Below are 17,793 nucleotides of genomic sequence, written 5' to 3'. Positions count from 1 at the left end.
TGTGAGTTCAAATCCCAGCACTGCCAAACTGCTCAGTTGTATACATGAGATAAATGTAAATCATTATGGATAAGGGCATCTACCATCCATCCATCCATCCCATGTTCTATACCGCTTATCCTACTGGGTCACAGGGATCCTGGAGCCTATCCCAGGGAGCATGGGGAACAAGGCGGGGTACACCCTGGAAGGGGTGCCAATCCACCACAGGTCACATACACACTCACATACACACTCACACACCCATTCATACACTATGGACACTTTGGACATGCCAATCAGCCTACCATGCATGTCTTTGGACTTAGGAAGGAAACCGGAGTACCCGGAGGAAACCACCACAGCACGGGGAGAGCATGCAAACTCCACACACACAGGGCCGCGGCAGGAATCGAACCCCCAACCCTGGAGGTGTGAGGAGAACATGCTAACCACTATGTCACCGTGCGCCCCGGGTAGCTACCGAATGCCATAAATGTAACATTCATTCATAAACATAAACAAAGACATAAATCAGTTAAAGTGTTGAGATGTATGCAGTATAAATTTTTTGCAGCTTTCTGCAGCATTGTGGTTCAATTTTGGCCCATTCCTCTTGGCAAGTCATCTTCAATTCCCCAGGGTTACTGAGGTTTCTCTGATGGACTTTTTTTCTTTCTTTCCTTCTATCTATCTATCTATGATAAAAAGAAAACATCAAAGGTCAAATTTGGAATCAAGGCATCATGCACAACAGTCCCATATGGTTCCCCAAAATAGCTCTCCAAAATAAAATAAAATAATAAACAAAATCACAGGAAACTATTATTTAATCAGAACCATATCCATACAGCAGTTCAGGTTGTAAGCGCATATAACTGCCTCATAGCTCCATTACCATCTTCCGGCTGGCCATATAACCTAGAGGAAAAGCACTGAGTGGATTTAACATGAACAGAAGCAGTGAGAGGAAATCCAGAGCTGGAGATTTTGCTGTTAAATGGACGGGACTGCGCTGTGGACCCGTGGGGAGAAGTCAGAGCAGAGAGAGAGGGAGAGAGAAAGGGGGGAGAGACAGAGAGTGAGAGGGAGAGAGAAAGAGGGGAGAGAGAGAAAGAGAGGGGGGGGGGGGATAGAAAGAGAGAGTGAGAGAGAGAGGGGGTGAGAGAAAGAGAGAGTGAGAGAGAGGGTGGAGAGAGAAAGAGAGGGGGAGAGATAGAAAGAGAGAGAGAGGAGGTTGAGAGAAAGAGAGCGTGAGAGAGAGGGTGGAGAGAGAGAAAGAGAGAGAGAGAGAGAGAGAAAGAGAGAGTGGGGGGGGGGGTAGGAAGAGAGACTGAGAGAGAGAGAGAGAGAGAGAGCGAGAGAGAGAGAGAGAGAGAGAGAGAGAGAGAGAGAGGGAGGGAATCCCTGACGCTGCTTCACCAAGGAAACCCGAACCCGCGTCTGCGCTGACGCAACTGCCCATTTTTGGAAACACACGTCAATGGCCGGCGATACCAACTCAGACTCCACAGGGGGAGACGCGGATATACAAGGACCACGCTCGTATTCGCTTTTCTATATATATATAAAAAAAACATACATATATTTCGATATACAATACACGTAGTGTTTATTCGCAGATTTTCTTATATAGTTGATTAAAATTAGCATGCACATCACTGACTACTTTACTCGACAGTCTTCCTTTGCATGTAAGCGATAGTCACCCCTATTTCAGCGAGCAGTTGGTTCAGCCTGCTGCGTGTGGACGCAGGTTGGCGTTGATAAACGCTCGCAAACGCACTATAGTGCCATTAAAGTGAGTCATCCTTCGGCAAAACTCGGAGATTTTTTTTTATTATTATTATTTTTTTTTTACCTACAAAGCAGAAGGCAGTACTGTGAGTCATTTTGTAGGGACGAAACAGGACTGAAGCGCGCCAGCACTGAGTTCATTCCAGAAAGTAGGTGCACAAGAGACATTTTCATTTGATGGTTTCTCTCGCAGAACAACTTAATCAGCCTGGTATTAGTCACTACCTTTAAAGCGGGGAACAGCTTTTAATCCAAACCTGTGTACTGGACTAAATGAGCACTTGCAAAACCTCTAATAAAACGTAATTTGAGGCGACTCCTAGGATCTGGATGGTTTAAAGCTGCTAGAATAATTTGGATATTTTATCTAACTTTAATGAAGTACTGTTAAACTCTTTAGATAAGGACAGTCGCTTTGCTTGGAAGTGCTTTTTCTTTTTTCTTTTTTCTTTTTTTCCCCCCTTTCCTCCAAAGAAGACGCAGACTCAGTGTCGGAACTTACTTTGAACCTGTGAAACTTTTTAGCCTTTTTTTTTTTTTTTTTTTAAATCTTTTTTATTTATTTATTTATTTATTTTTATTATTATTTTTGTCCCTCTGGATAATGTACCAGGAGTACTGCGGCAGCAGCGGCGCGTCCCCGGTGAGAGTGGACTCGTTCACAAGCGGAACAGGCGGCAGTCCGATCTCAGCCTCCGGCTACCAGGTAAAGTCCGATCTTACTGAACATGAACTTGATCCACACTACGTTCTCACCTGAACAGCACCTCACTCTCACGCTCACTCTCCTATAGCAATGATAGTCTCCACATAGACACCTAGATGGGAAATTATTTCACAATAATAATAATAATAATAATAACAAACAAACGCAAAATAACATGCTTTCCGTTCACACTAAGATACAGTTTCTTCCAAAGCCATTATAATAGTTTATAATGTTCAAGAATAGTTTTGGCACCCCGCAGAGCAGGTGTGTGTGATTGTGGACATGACGTTCACTTCATTTAATGACCACATCCTGATCTCCATCAGTCATAATACTTACTCACTTAACAATAACGAAACAGTAAATGGTTGCACACACTGACCACAGAAATCCTCCTAAAAACGGAATTGAACTCTGACACTGAAGTCACACATCCATCTGAAACCAAAATCTCTGACGCACTTTTTAACCTTTATTATAAATACGAGTGCATAATAATAATAATAATAATAATAATAATAATAATAATAGCTAGATAACATAATAGCACAAAAACTGTTAAAGTAATACTAATACCTCTATCTTTAGTTAATCTGATATTTATTAATGCAACACTTAATATTCCGATTTTTTTTTTCCTTAAAAAAAAAGTGTGAGGGTTGTTGTTTTTTTGTTTGTTTGTGTCCCTCTCCCTGTAGTTAAATAGGCTCCTCTGTGCACTGGGGCCCAAATCAACAGGTTATCACTCATCTCATAATAACCGTGGATAGAAATCTGCAAATCTTCTGCTCCAGAAATCCAGTCCACACTTATAACAACGCTACTTTTAATATTCAGAGGTTCTAAATAATTCTGTGTAACTTCAACCGAAACCTTCAGAAGAACAGCAGTTTGTATACAGTCTTGTGCGTCATTTCCGGAAAGCTTATCCCTACAAACGTCATACTCTCGGGGCTGATGGACAAATTGATATTAGTTAGGTGGAAATAAACTTTGATTCCTTTCATGTATGTGCGAAATTTAGTATTGGAGGAGACGTGTGTGTGTGTGCGTGCGTGCGTGCGTGCACGCGCGCGCTCCCGTTTGGTTCGCGTGAGACCGGACACGCCAAAGAAGGGAAACATTTTCAGGGAATCAGTATGCAAAGTGGTAGCCTAGATGTTGAATTCCTGATGTCTAAATGTGCTTCAAGGCTTTCTCTATAGTATAAATATAGTAATACGCCAGAATGATGTGTGTTACCTGTGCTCAAGCTGTTATTTTGACACGGGCTGGTCTCTAATAAGGTAGCTAGGTAGGTAGGCAGGCTGGCTAGTGCGCGGTTTGGGACGCGGCCATTGGCTCGGAATCAAGTCCATCTTTTTTACGCATTTCCAGAAATGACGCGCTCCAGCACAAGCCCACTTTCGGTAAATGTTGTCCGTCTAAATACCTTTCCGCTACAAACGCTTCGGGGATGTGTGAATGCGAGGAAGTCCTCACATGTGTCCAGGCTCTGCGGATGGGAAGTGTTTAGGGTCGGGTCCAGCCATTATGCAGCGTTCAAGTGCTTATCGGAATCGGCTGGGAAGTAGTGCAGGCAGGCTTCACCGGATGGAACGGGATTTTTTTTCTGGGATATTCATAATTTGACAATGTTGAACATAATTCAGAAATGTGTTGGCCTATTTTAAGCAGTTTTGTTCTATAATTCTTCCATGAGATTATTATTTTATTTTTTTTTCTCTCCAGTGTAAGCCGTTAAGTTATTGCCCCGTACAATGAATATTATTATGCTTATTGCATTTTTATTTACTATAAATTTTTTGCGAATGTATTTGGTCTAACAGGTGGAATATGTCATAGATGACAGTAGAATACAAACTACAAGCGACTCTGTTTATTTACTTAACCACTCGAGCGCGCGTCGGCCGTAAAATATAACTTCCACACCGGAAGTACGATGCGACGAGGAGCACGGGAACGCTGCATTTCTAAATATAATAGACTTCCAGATTTACTGGAATAAACATATTATACTCGCTCATAGCATGACTCAGCTCTAGATAAGGAGCCACATCACTTCACTCTGCATTGTTACACATTAATCCGCTCTTCATAACAAGTTAATGAGTAAGGAAGACTACAGTTATTGTATTGTTTACAAGAAATGGAATATTGAAAACATCTGATTGTTTCATTCATCCAATAAAAGCAGGGTCAAAAACTACTTTTTTTTTATTTAAAAAAAAAAAAAAATAATAATATTGTTTAAAATATATATTTTTTTCTTAGTTTGTTTATTTCTTGTGCTGTAAACAAGGCTTTACTGTAATATCTAACGTGAACTCGTATCCTTGTAGTCCAGTGGTCATAGATTACCTGGAAGCTTCGGAAGCTAGTGTAAGATTACTGCATCTTTAAAAGAAATGCATCATGGGGTTTGTGTACAGCCCCCTTTATATAGCTGATTAGAACTGATTTCTGTCATATTCATGCTCACATTTGAAGATAAAAAAAGAATAATAAATAAGCCAATCAAAACTAAAGCAGGGCTACTTTCTAAAACAAACTTATATTGATTATCCTACATTGAAAGGAGACAATGTAGGCTACAGAGTGAATAAAGCAATCAGTGAATAAATAAACTGCATCATTTTGTACATCTATGTCAGAAATCTAGAATAAAACATCCTGTTTGAGATAAAGAGGCGTGTTTTTTTTTTTGTTTTTTTTTTAAATAAATCTAAAGTGATTGCCAAAGTGAGCTGAGCAGATGAAGGTTAGCAGCTGGTTGGTGCCAGGCTTTCAACTCACAACCTTTCTAGAGGTTTAATCTAGAGCCTTAACCCCTGAGCAAACACTGCCCTCACAAGAAAGAAAGAGTAGCTTAAACACTGTTACTCAAACCTGAAGTTAAGGCAAAATATCTGCTTCAAGGTGTGTAGCTAGTCATTCTCAGCCTCCTGCAACGATATTGCTCCAGTTATCATGACTAAAAAAAGGATTTTATATTGCTAGTTGTACACTAAATATATTTGGACATATTAAAGGACATTCCGTAGTCCTACAGCTGATGGACCCCAGAACTGTCGCTGCCGCCAGCACCACCACCCCACTAGCACCAGCCCAGTCTGTTTTACATTTTTAAAAGAGCACACAATGCACTGATATTTTCATTTAGTAATATGCAGTTTTCAATCTAGACTGGTTTTTATTTCATTTTGTACTGAAGATCTTCACGGATTCCACGTTGTGGGAGTCATCTTGTAAAGTGCATGACGCCAATCTGTGTCATTTCAATACACCGACGACTCAATACATCAATAAGGTCATTATCTTAACCCTAAAAGACCACCATGTGGAAATAGTATGGGCTTTCCCACAATTCGTACAGTGTGTCACTAGTAAGGGAAACATGGTCAGTGGTGTTGCACCATGTGGTGATTCATTACGCTGCAATGACTACAGTGCATGAAACTGATAAAGGGTTCATGAACTAAGATGAGTCATCACAAAATTCAGACATGAATTGTATGGAAATGCATATGGCTCGAAGAGGATTAAGCTCTTTAAGAGGAATCTCTGTTTTCATTAAACATGTTTTTTTTTTCTTCTTCTTCTTTCTTTCTCTTTTCAGAAGTATAGAGTCGATATGCCTGGCTCTAGCAGTGCCTTTATTCCAACCATTAATGCCATAACCACCAGCCAGGACCTGCAGTGGATGGTCCAGCCCACAGTCATCACCTCTATGTCTAACCCATACTCACGCTCTAACCCGTACGGCCTCTCAGTGCCTAGCGGTCACGGCCTCCTTGGCCACACAGCCCTCACGCGCCCAGGGGTCATCCGCTCCATCGGCGACGCCCGAGGACGACGTAAAAGAGATGAACAGGTTTGTGCTTAAGTCTTACTTTTTTGTTCATGTACATAGAGCAATGCAGTGTATTATGATACATAATAAATGGATGTCAGAAGCTGTTTCTGTGTCTACATGGGAGTTCATCGCTTCTGTTGTGCATACAGTTGACACCAGAGGAAGAGGAGAAAAGGAGAGTGAGGCGAGAAAGGAACAAGCTGGCTGCTGCTAAGTGCCGTAACCGTAGGCGAGAGCTGACCGAAATGCTGCAAGGGGTGAGTTTACCCACTTGTGTTGCAGTCTTAAAAACCACATGCACCATATACAGTAAAAGAGAATATCTAAAATGTCTGCAAAGAAGCCTCTTTGTCAAAGCACCATGGGGGGGGTGATGGTTTGAATGCCTGCGCAATGTCTGAATAATCCAGCACCTTGACCCCATCTGGTCTTCTTCAGTTTCTTGACCTGTTTAAGTAAAGACATTATGTAGCCAAGCATGTTTAGTTAATCTTGCCTGCTATAAAGCCTGTGTGGCCTTTATGCCTTTTAAAACACCAGTGTTGTCTGGTAGAACATGGGAAGGTCTTCTTTGAAAGAAAGTACAAGCTGTGATTTGAACTAATTATCCCTACAATGCCATCTTTCAAGTGTCATGCGAGAGGAATGTGCTATAAGGGGGCAAGAACGAATGTCACATTGTCTGAAGAGGAAACCACACAAGCCATTAGACCTTACACACTGCTATCTTTATCCTCCTCATACTTTGCCAAATAAGGAACAATCACAAATCTTTGATCTCTCAAGCCCTGTATCTTTCGTTGTAATTGTGGTGGGTACTTTGCTTTTAGCTTCCTTCTTCCTCATACCAATGGCATGAAGTCAAAGCACTCAGACAGAAGAGAATACTCCATCATCGTCTAGCCGAGCCATCTGACTTCGCTTAACGCCCCACAGGCAGACTGGAGAGCACACTTGCGCAATAAACCCAATAAGATTTAGAGCTACCAATTTAGAACTTGTACTTAGGTTGTATAGCACTAAATGACCTCATAAGGGAGTGTCAACAGCAAGAATGGTTTGTTTGTTTGAGACCGTGTCAGATATCAACTTCATAAGGTCTAAATGGTCCACGAGTTGATATGAGGACAAAGCTTTTTCACAAAGTAAATGTATCATGGCCGTATTATTTTAAGGGTACTTTCTGAACAAAAAGAGCTTCGTAACATTAGACCATAAATGTGTATTGTCGAAATATCAGGAAGTTCAGAAATGACTTTTTGACCAGGTGTCACACATTCATAGAAATGAATGATTTTTTAAGGTTTTAAAATTTTTATCTCAGTGGTTTCGATTAAATATCCCTCAGTATAAAGTGTTAAGTAAGGCTGATTGATATGCTAACTCATTAAAATGATATGGTGTTCCGAGGTTTTTAATAAGAAGACATGAGGTCAATAATTTTGCTCTTTTAGAACATCATACACATGTGGACTCTATTTATGTCTTCTATTTATGTTGATTAAAATTATCAGCTACAGCTCTTGGTAGTGTAAGGTAAAATACCTAGCTTGATTTGCTAAATCTATGCTAGTGCAGAGAGCTAGCTAAACCAGTTAGGGCAGTGCCAGTGTAAACCTCAGCCCCAAATCATCATAAGTTCTGCTATTGTTTGTTTTGTTCACTTGGAGTGGGTGCTGGTCCTGATGAACAAGAAAAAAAAAAAAACAGACTTGCTAACATATTAGCTTTTAAAATGTGCCAATGGCTTTGTAGTTTATCAGAGTGTTATATTATCAGAACAGATATATTAACATTACATCCTGTTTGGTACGACACACATCCTGTTTGGCACATTAAAACACTTTTATTGGTACATTTTGCTGCTTCTGTGTGTCACAAGAAGCATACCTTTTTTTTTCTTCTTTTTTTTTTTCCAAGAAAAGCTAGCTAGTGTCTGCTATAGTCCATTGTTCTTTCACTACATTGAACAAGATATGAATGAGGTGGTTATTTTATTTTTTTTAAACAAATTTTTGACTAATCTGCCAAAAAGAACCTTCTAATATATATTCTTGCTTTGATTGCATCTAATAACATTTACAGCAAAAAGAGTACAATCCTGTAAATCCTTCTATTGAAGTCGGTTGCCTTGGAAACTAGTGTTTCACAAAGTGCAAGGGCAAAATATTTTTCACTTTTTCATTTTTTTTGTTCAAATTTTCTTTTAACTGATTGTGCTTTTTATTTATTTATTATTTTTTTTAATTAAGGAAACCGAGAAGTTGGAGGAGGAAAAGGCTGACTTGCAGAAAGAGATCGAGACGCTCCAGAAGGAGAAAGACAAGTTGGAGTTCATGCTCGTGGCCCACAACCCCGTGTGTAAACTTCCCCCAGAGGAGCGTCACCAGAGCTCCCTACCTGAGCAGTGCGCCCCTCTGCCACTAACCACCATGCACCGTCATAACCTAGCATCCCGACCTGCGCTCAACACACACAGTCCTATCGTAGTGAAGCAGGAGCCCATGGAGGACGATGAGGAGAACCAGGTCAAGAGCCAGCACTCCGTCATCAAGCCTATCTGCCTGGGTGGTGGGATGTACTGCTCGGACGGAGACAGCCTCAACACTCCTGTGGTTGCCGCTTCCACTCCGGTGTCCACTCCCAGCAACCCTAGTCTCATCTTCACTTACCCCAACATGCTGGAGCCAGAAAGCCCTTCGCCCTCCTCCGAATCGTGCTCCAAAGCCCACCGGCGCAGCAGTAGCAGCGGAGATCAATCCTCAGACTCGCTCAACTCGCCCACCCTGCTGGCTCTCTGAGAATCACAGCTCAGCACTTGTTCACTAGCCCTTTCAGCTCAGCACTCTTAACCAACAAGTCCCCTATACGGGACGGACCCAGAACCTCATCTCTACGGAGCCGAGAACTCTCAAGGGCTACCTTGCTCGTTTTATTTAAACATCTCAAAAGGGAAATGTTTTTGTTTTTGTTTTGTTTTAAGTGTTTGTGACTATTTTTGCCCACACACCATTTCAGCTACAAAGAACAGCCTGGACTGAAAACCTATGAATCAAACAGCGAGGACAAGAGTTGAGACATCCAGCCACAGAATTTAAGCCCATTCTACAACAGTCTGGTGGGTGGGTTGGGGGGATTTCTTGTTTGTTCACAAAAGGGATTGAGGAGATGTGTGAATTTTCACACCCCTGTTCGGTACACAGTTTGGGGTCGGACACTACAGAATCAAGCACATGTCTTCAAAACCAGCGTGACATTTACACGATTCGCCTTTTGTATTTATGACCTGTGTTTATATTGTCCAATTGTATATTGTGTCCTGCTGAATTTCTCAGTGTCTGACAGAAAAGAAACAATCATGTATTATTAAAGGCGGACCTCTTCTATCTCTACCTGGCATGTTGCAAACCTTTACATATATTTTTTTTTTCTATGTATATTAAAAACATACACACTTCGCTGAAGTTAATGTCAGGGATTTATTTTTTTTGTCTGTGTGAGCGAGTCACACAAGCATTAATGAAAGCAATCAAGTCAGAACACAGAAGTGTGGACCTGAGGACAAACTCTAGCCATATTAGGTTCAGCCTCAAACCCTTTACACGGCAATACTGCTTTTTATTGGGGCAGACACTGTGGTATTAAAATGGAAATGATGCCTATGTATTACTTTTTATAGTGTACTTTTTATGGCTTGTTAATAAATGTCTCTTTATGCGGAGTTTCATCTGAGACGTAACCAAGCCAGATGTGCACGGGTCCCTCCGACACGGGTTGGGCCTCGATTGCCAGATACAGAACCAGATGCACTATTGTTACTGCACTCTGATTTAAAACAAAACAGGATTCCTCCTACATTCAACCTTTTTTTTTTTTTTTAAAGGACCGTAACGGATGCCTGTGTGGATTTAACAATGATATCCCAAAAACACGTAATTTCTGGTTGTGAAGAAAGAATATCAATTGCAATATTTCTGAGTAAACTGTTTACTTTAAACATTCCTTTGGAAAAGCAGATGGGACGGGGTGTGGAGACCTCTGCCGATTTTTGTCGTGAGACTGAAGAGAACAAAGCGGAATAATTGCTGACTTGAAGATTTTGAAGGATTATTCTTTGTCACTTATTTATGTTGGGGATTTTCAAGTCTGCTAAGGATCTGTTCAGAATACAAGTGTTTTGAAGCAAGGGAGAGAGTTTAATAGGGGAAATCAGTACATACCAAAAAAAAAAAAAAGATAAGAAAAAAGAAAAGTGTGTGTGTGTGTGTGTAAAGACTGAGTTTTATCCAGTCTGCCTGTGAGTCCTTGAACTATATCGATCAAGCCATCTTTAAAGCCCTCTGTACATGTCCTGCTTTCTGACCAATAGTTTCTCTTTTGTAATTGCTTTAACTGTTATAAAGACAGAAAACGATGACAAAAACAGCAATATGTATGTCAGTGTTTGTTTCTTTGGTTATTTAAATGGATTATTATTATAAATAATAATAAAACATGCAAATGGTATTCTCGATAGTTGTACTTTTCTTGTCCATAAACATTTTTTAAAAAAATTATGTTTGTGGGTATCTCATGCTTGTTGGAGTTCTTCTTCTTCTTCTTCTTCTTTTAAGTCGGTCTGTATTCAGATGAATGCACCTCTCTCATCCATCGCATCCCAGTAGGCAATAACACTCCACTATCTTTTAACACAGCCATATGCAAGTGTGCACTACTTAACATGACGACACATTGCCAATACACAGTGTGTCAAGGGGAAGTACGAATATATCTTTTTCTTTTCTTGAAGAGAAGAAACCAGAAAAAGGATATGTGTTATCTCAAATGTATCGCACTTCAAATCAAATCAAATTCTTTGTGTAGATTTGGTAAAAGGATACAAATTCAGTTTAGGATTGACCCGTATCCCTGGACAGAACTGGTGGGCAAGGTGCATTCAATACCTGCTATTATATCATTTTTTTTTTTTTATGAATATGAGTGGATGACTCAGTATTTCACCTGATGAAATTATGTAATAAATCCTGATTCTTTACTTGGTTGACATGGTGTTAGGAGTGATTTGTTTGAAAAAAAATAATAATAAAAAATCACTCAAAGGCTTTTACAGTTGTGTGTGGAGCTGTAAGTGTCTGTTGTGAAAAGGTCTTACTTTTAAATAAATATAAAAAGATAGATTTTTGTGGTGCTTCTTTCTTTCTGTCACACACATCCATACGGCGTGTCACTACCCTGTTCCATGTAATAAAGCTTACGTGATCGTGTTGCAATAGTTACTCGGAATTTAACCCATCATTTAAACACCTGACTATATAGTTTTTCAGAGAACTTCATGGTCATGCTATAGATGTTTTTTCCTGTGAAGACGCAAATGTGGCACTAATGCAGTATGGCTATGATTTTGTGCAATAACCCTTGCAAGATTTCACGTGGTTAACCAAAAGGAGGGAAACCATATAGAAAAACATACACAATATTTATTGCTCACATACTCACATGCCTAGTGAACAGAAAGGTGATCAATAAATAGAGAACAGAGACTGGGCTAGAATGTAAACGTGAACTAATGTGTACTGCAGGATTGTTGCATTTGGTACAGAAAAAAAAAACAAAAAAAAAAAAACAACAGTTTAAAAGTAAATCAGTTTAACTATAGCTGTAAAAAGTAAAGAAACATCTGCACACTGAAAAATCCAGCCAGCTATCAAAACTGGCCAGAATGGTAGACCATCTTTGCCTGCTGGTCAGTTTTCCAGCTTCTTTATTACTGATTCATTTGATCAAAGCATATGTGCGGTTTTCGAACTGCCTTTCTATTGTGCTATTTTCTGTGTGTGTAGGAGCAGCAATTCAGAAGCTGGTTCCTTTCTAACATCTGGCAAAGATGGTCTACCAGCTCGACCAGTTCAGCGTGTGTTTAGGCAGCTAGTAGCTGGCAGGATAAACTGGATTTTTCAGCAGGGTTGCGAAAAGATTTCTTTATTTTCATGAATAACTGAGTGATTTTCTATCAAAACTTGTCTTCCAAGAAAGAAACATTAAATGCAGTGTTAAGTAAGCTGTTGATACTCTAAAGTATGTTTACTTGGGGGAAAACCTTGGGCCCACTTCATCCTGAGTACAATTTTCCAGAAGTTATTATTATTATTTTTATTAGTGGAAGGAACACGATGCGTATTTGGAAAAACATAAACACGTTTGCCTTCAAATACATTTTCATTTCATTATCATGGATTTGAATTTACCCGTGTACATTATAATGTTCTGGATCTTTCGGCAATGTCATGTTTGTTCTGTTACAGTTTTCCATTTAGAAACAAAGCCATTAGAGAATGACACGAGTTTGTCCAGGTGTAAGCATGAAGTGGGTTAGCCTACACTGTCCTCTTGTGGCACTTCCTAAAACAACCGTAACACACACACACACACACACACACACACACACGCATATACACACACACACACACACACGCACAAACACTCTCTCTCTCTCTATCTCTCTATAACAAAATGTCTGTAACAAAACCTAGTGTCCATATATATCCATATATATTGGATCTTTCCATATTTCAGCGACATATATGCTGCCTTGTTTGTATTTATTTATTTGTTTGTTTGTTTGAAGAACTGCTTTAGTTTAGCCACATTGGAGGGTTTTCGAGCACTAACTGCCCGTTTAAGGTCCTGCCACAGCATCTAGCATTAGGACTTTGACTAGGCCATTCCAAAACAATAATTTTGGGTTTTTTTGAGCCATTCAGAAGTGGATTTACTCCTATGCTTTGGATCATTGTCTTGCTGCATAATCCAGTTGTGCTTGAGTGTCAGCTTATGGACTGAAGACCAGATATTCTCCTTTAGGATTTTCTGGTAGAGAGCAGAATTCATGTTTCTCTCAATTATTGCAAGTTGCCCAGGCCCTGAAGCAGTAAAGCATCCCCACACCATCACACTTCCACCACCATGCTTGACCGTAGGATTGATGTTCTTTTTATGGAATTCTGTGTTTGGTTTACGCCAGATGTAACGGGACTCCTGTCTTCCAGACAGTTCCACTTTCAACTCATCAATCCACAGAACCTTCTCCCAAAAGGTTTGAGGATCATCAAGGTGTGTTTTGGTAAAATTCAGACGAGGCTTAATGTTCTTCTAGGTTAGAAGTGGTTTTCACCTCGCCTCTCTTCCATGGATGCCATTTTTTCCCAGTGTCTTTCTGATAGTGGAGTCATGCAAGAGAGGCCTGTAGGTCCTTTGATGTTGTCCTTGGCTCTTTTGTGAATTCCTGGATGAGTCATTGCTGTGCTCTTGGAGGAATTTTGGAAGGTCGGTCACTTCTGGGAACGTTCACTATTGTGCCAAGTTTTTCCATTTGGAGATAACGGCTCTCACTGTGGTTCTTTGGAGTCCCAGAGCCTTTGAAATAGCTTTGTAACACTTCCCAGACTGATGCATTTCAATCACCTTCTTCCTCACCATTTCTGGACTTTCTTTCAACTTTGGCATAGTGTGTTACTGGGTAAGACCTTTTAACCAACTTCATGCTGTTGAAAAAGTTCTATTTAAGTGTTGATTTGATTGAACAGGGTTTGCAGTAATCAGGCCTGGTTGTGTCTAGTCCAGCTGAGAACAACATTATCAATGCATTTTCATAGATTTGGGGAATTAGTAACTATGGGCGCAAATACATTTTCACACAGGACCAGTTGGTATTGGATAACTGTTTTTTTGCTTCAATAAATAACATTATCATTTAAAAACTGTATCTTACTCAGGTTGCCTTTGTTTTATTTTAGATTTTGTTTTAATTTAGTATGATATATACACAAAAACAAAACAAAACAAAAACTTTTTCACAGTAGCTGTATATTCAGTATAATTGCATGGCATGTTTGACATTCATTAAGCTTAAATGCAACTTTGAAATACAGTATAGTTTTAATGCCTCAGGTTTTAGTATAACTGGATCAGAGATAAGTGAACTATGAAAATAACTGAAATGATGTTATTAAGAGTACAAAATACTAATAAAGAATAATAAAAAGACGCTTAACTGTGCCAAGAGATACACATATTAATGATTAATATAGAAAAATCATTTTCATGAATTTAATGAGTCAAAATATGCTGTGTAGTTATACTGTTTTATAACATTTAAGGTGATTTTTTCCCCCTTTGAAGCAAATTATACACTTTGTGGCCAAAAGTATGTGGACACCTGAACATCACATCCATATGTGCTTGTTGAACATCTCATTGCAGATTTAGGTTTTAAATTAACCTCCACTCTTCTGGGAAGACTTTCCACTAGATTGTGGAGCATGGCTGTGGGGATTTGTGTTCAATCAGCTACAAGAGCATTAATGAGGTCTGTGACTGATGTTGGGTGAGGAGGTTTTCGGTGCAGAGTTCCAGTTCATCTCAAAGGTGTTCAGTGGGGTTGAGGACAGGGCTCTGTGCACTCCAACGTTGGAAAACCATGTTTTCATGGAGCTCACTTTGTACATGCTGGAACAGGTTTGGGCCTCTTAGTTCCAGTGAAGGGAAATTGTAATGCTTCAGCATACAGAGACGTTCTATACAACTGTGTGCTTCCAACTTTGTGACAGTTTGGGGAAGAACCACGTATGGGTGTGATGCTCAGGTGTCCACAAACCTTTGGCTATGTAGTGAATGTAGAGTGTTACTGTAGACGTTTTGCTGCAGTGTTTTAAGCAACAACAGGAGCTGGACTCTTGTTGAACTTATGAGAATTATGTTAACATAACATTGTGACTGGCAAGTGATATTACGTCATATTATAGTGGGTGGATGATCAAATCTTGTGGATTTTTTTTGGTGACTAATAGGCTAACTACCAAGTCAAGCAATTTATTTGTTAATATAGAGAAATAGTGTGGCCAAAATAGATTTTGGGTGACCTGAAGATGAAGAAAGGATGGAGTGTACTGTATATACCAGTTGTTTAGTTTGTACTATGGGCAATTCCTGCATTTCTCAACCTGAATACTAACTAGCACTGCTAACTGTAATCTATTGACCTTTTAAATAAACACTCTTAATACTTAAAACCAATAAAAACATATCAATTATTTGGTTGGTTCAAGTGTAGTGATGGATTCAACCCATCATGAACTAAGGAATCCATCCATCCATCCATCCATTTTCTCTACCGCTTATCCTACTGGGTTACAGGAAACCTGGAGCCTATCCCAGGGAGCATGGGGCACAAGGCGGGGTAGACCCTGGACAGGGTGCCAATCCATCGCAGGGCACACTCACATACACATTCCCATTCCCATTCATACACTACGGACACTTTAGACATGCCAATCAACCTACCATGCATGTCTTTGGACTGAGGGAGGAAACCGGAGTACCCGGAGGAAACCACCACAGCAAGTGGAGAACATGCACGCTCCGCACACATCGAACCCCCAACCCTGGCTGTGTGAGGCGAATGTGCTAACTACTAAGCCACCGTGCACCCTACTAAGGGTAATCTTTGAAGCAAAAAGAAGAGTAAATAAGAGTGAGTAAGTAAGAGTATTTTGCTGTTTGTACACTAGAGGTCAGTACCAGATCACACTCACTAGTAAGGATCACCAGACTAGAGAAAGACACTTAAAATCTGGATTTTATATGAGATGATGGGTGGCAATAAATCACCACAAGGAAACCTTTACTAAATTTAAACTTAATTTTGCTAATTCTGACTGATCCTGATACTGATTTGTTTCCCCCTCATTTGTAACTCTCACAAAATGAAATGATACATTTTATATAAGGGAATGCCCTGTATTTATAAAGCGGTGATTTAATAATTTGTTTAAAACAGAAATGACTCTGGCATTAAATATTATACGTTATTGTTTCCCCAAAAATGCTTGACATCTGAGCATGCGCAGAAGCATCAACTAACAACTCTTCGACACATAGGAACGAAACGCCTGTTCACATTTAATTTGGCATATTTTAAATCTATTGATATTTATTTAACAAATACCCACATAGCATATTTGTTGAAGAAATTACCATAGTGCTGATATTACAATATAAAATAAATTCTCACTCTCAGACAACCACACACACACACACACACACACACACACACACACACACACACACAATCAATTCCTAATGTAATGTAATGTAAAGATGTAAGATGTAATTATTAATAAAAAAAAAAAAAGGGGGGGGATATATTCAGAAGTCTGTATTTGTAATGTGTTTTAAAGACAGGGGGCCTCGGTCAAATGTCAATGCCATTTGGGGGGCCTTGCCCTGGAAAAGGTTGGGAACCCCTGAGCTAGCGTATCCTGGTCACACTCATTTCAGTAAAAGGGAAGAACCAATCAGAATGCTCGGCTGAATTAGGGCGTGTGTGTGTTATAAAATGATGCATTAAATATTAATCACGATACTTTGAAACGAAGATTATTTTTCATAATTTCTCAACTAATTAGGAATAAACTATTTTTACTGTACTGCATATTTATTAAATATAGAGAAAATACATTATTATCCGCTTTATGTACCTCTTTGAGTCAAAATAACACTACTGTTTAGTAACATGAATTTTCATATAATTAATGCAAACTCGGTTACACTCTGAATAAATGAATAACTGACTGACTATTTCAAACCAGTAACAAAACACACGACTGGGGAACCTGAGGTTTAACACACCACAGTCAAGCTTACTAAGGCTTATCACAGTCAGTTATGTTTAATTAATTTAAGGACGCAAAGAATTGCGATGACAATGAAAATAGGAGCCGGTGTTTAAATGTCATTCATTTGTCTTCAGTAACTGCCTTGACCTAGACAGGGTCACAGTGGATCCAGAGACATTCTTAGGAACATTGGGCGGAAGGCAGAAATACACTGTGGATGGGACACCGATCTATCGCAGGACACCATGCACACATACATTCACCAGGGGAATCCAGAGAACCCAGAGGAAACACACATGGACACGGGGAAGAACATGCGTAACACCACACAGACAGTATCCTGAACTCAGGATCTGTGAGGTGACAGCGAATGTAATATGGTGCAACATATCAGTGTTGTATACGGTGTTTTAAGTGTGTAAGTTGCATATAGTTTAATGTGGTTTATGAATGTATTCTACTTTTACCGCACTGAGAAAACCTCTATGTCGTGCACAGCACATTTGTTTTGTGACTGCAGTCAGTTTATTTCATTTCTGCTCTCAAAGTCTTCTTCGCATGTTGGATTGTGATAACTTCACCCCTGCTCTGTGGAGGTTGTTGGTGATGTCACTGACTGTTTTTGGGTTTGTCTTCACAGCTCTCACTGTGTTTCTAGCATCATCTGCTGTTGTTTTCCTTGGTCAGCATGTTTGATGTCTGGTTGTTAGCACACCAGTGGTTTCTTTCTTTTTCAGGACATTCCAAATTGCATAATATCTAACACTATATAAATGAAA

The 17,793-nt window shown here is 39.7% G+C and overlaps 1 protein-coding gene across 2 annotated transcripts; it reads left to right on the top strand.

Moving 5' to 3' along the window:
• The first annotated feature begins 1,763 nt into the window (after positions 1-1,763).
• On the top strand, positions 1,764-11,516 carry fosl2 (FOS like 2, AP-1 transcription factor subunit). 2 transcript variants are annotated; one of them, XM_053632696.1, is made up of 5 exons: positions 1,764-1,925; positions 2,390-2,482; positions 6,105-6,359; positions 6,491-6,598; positions 8,594-11,516. In XM_053632696.1, exons 3-5 carry the CDS (start codon positions 6,120-6,122, stop codon positions 9,140-9,142), a joined length of 897 nt encoding a protein of 298 aa, XP_053488671.1. In that variant the 5' UTR covers positions 1,764-1,925; positions 2,390-2,482; positions 6,105-6,119; the 3' UTR covers positions 9,143-11,516. The 2 variants fall into 2 exon arrangements, with proteins under 2 accessions (XP_053488671.1, XP_053488670.1); XM_053632695.1 differs by having other exon boundaries at positions 1,764-2,482.
• The last annotated feature ends 6,277 nt before the right edge of the window (positions 11,517-17,793 follow it).

The sequence above is a fragment of the Ictalurus furcatus genome, chromosome 9 (assembly GCF_023375685.1).
Source record: "Ictalurus furcatus strain D&B chromosome 9, Billie_1.0, whole genome shotgun sequence".
NCBI classification, from domain to species: domain Eukaryota; kingdom Metazoa; phylum Chordata; class Actinopteri; order Siluriformes; family Ictaluridae; genus Ictalurus; species Ictalurus furcatus.
The sequence above is the reverse complement of the archived record's forward strand: the minus strand, read 5'-3'. Positions and strand labels throughout refer to the sequence as shown.

Coding starts and splice junctions, on each gene's coding strand:
- fosl2 (XM_053632695.1), top strand. CDS start 2,381: ATGTACCAGGAGTACTGCGGCAGCAGCGGCGCGTCCCCGGTGAGAGTG. Junction 2,483..6,104: donor TCTCAGCCTCCGGCTACCAG/GTAAAGTCCGAT, acceptor TTCTCTTTTCAG/AAGTATAGAGTCGATATGCC. Junction 6,360..6,490: donor GACGTAAAAGAGATGAACAG/GTTTGTGCTTAA, acceptor TTGTGCATACAG/TTGACACCAGAGGAAGAGGA.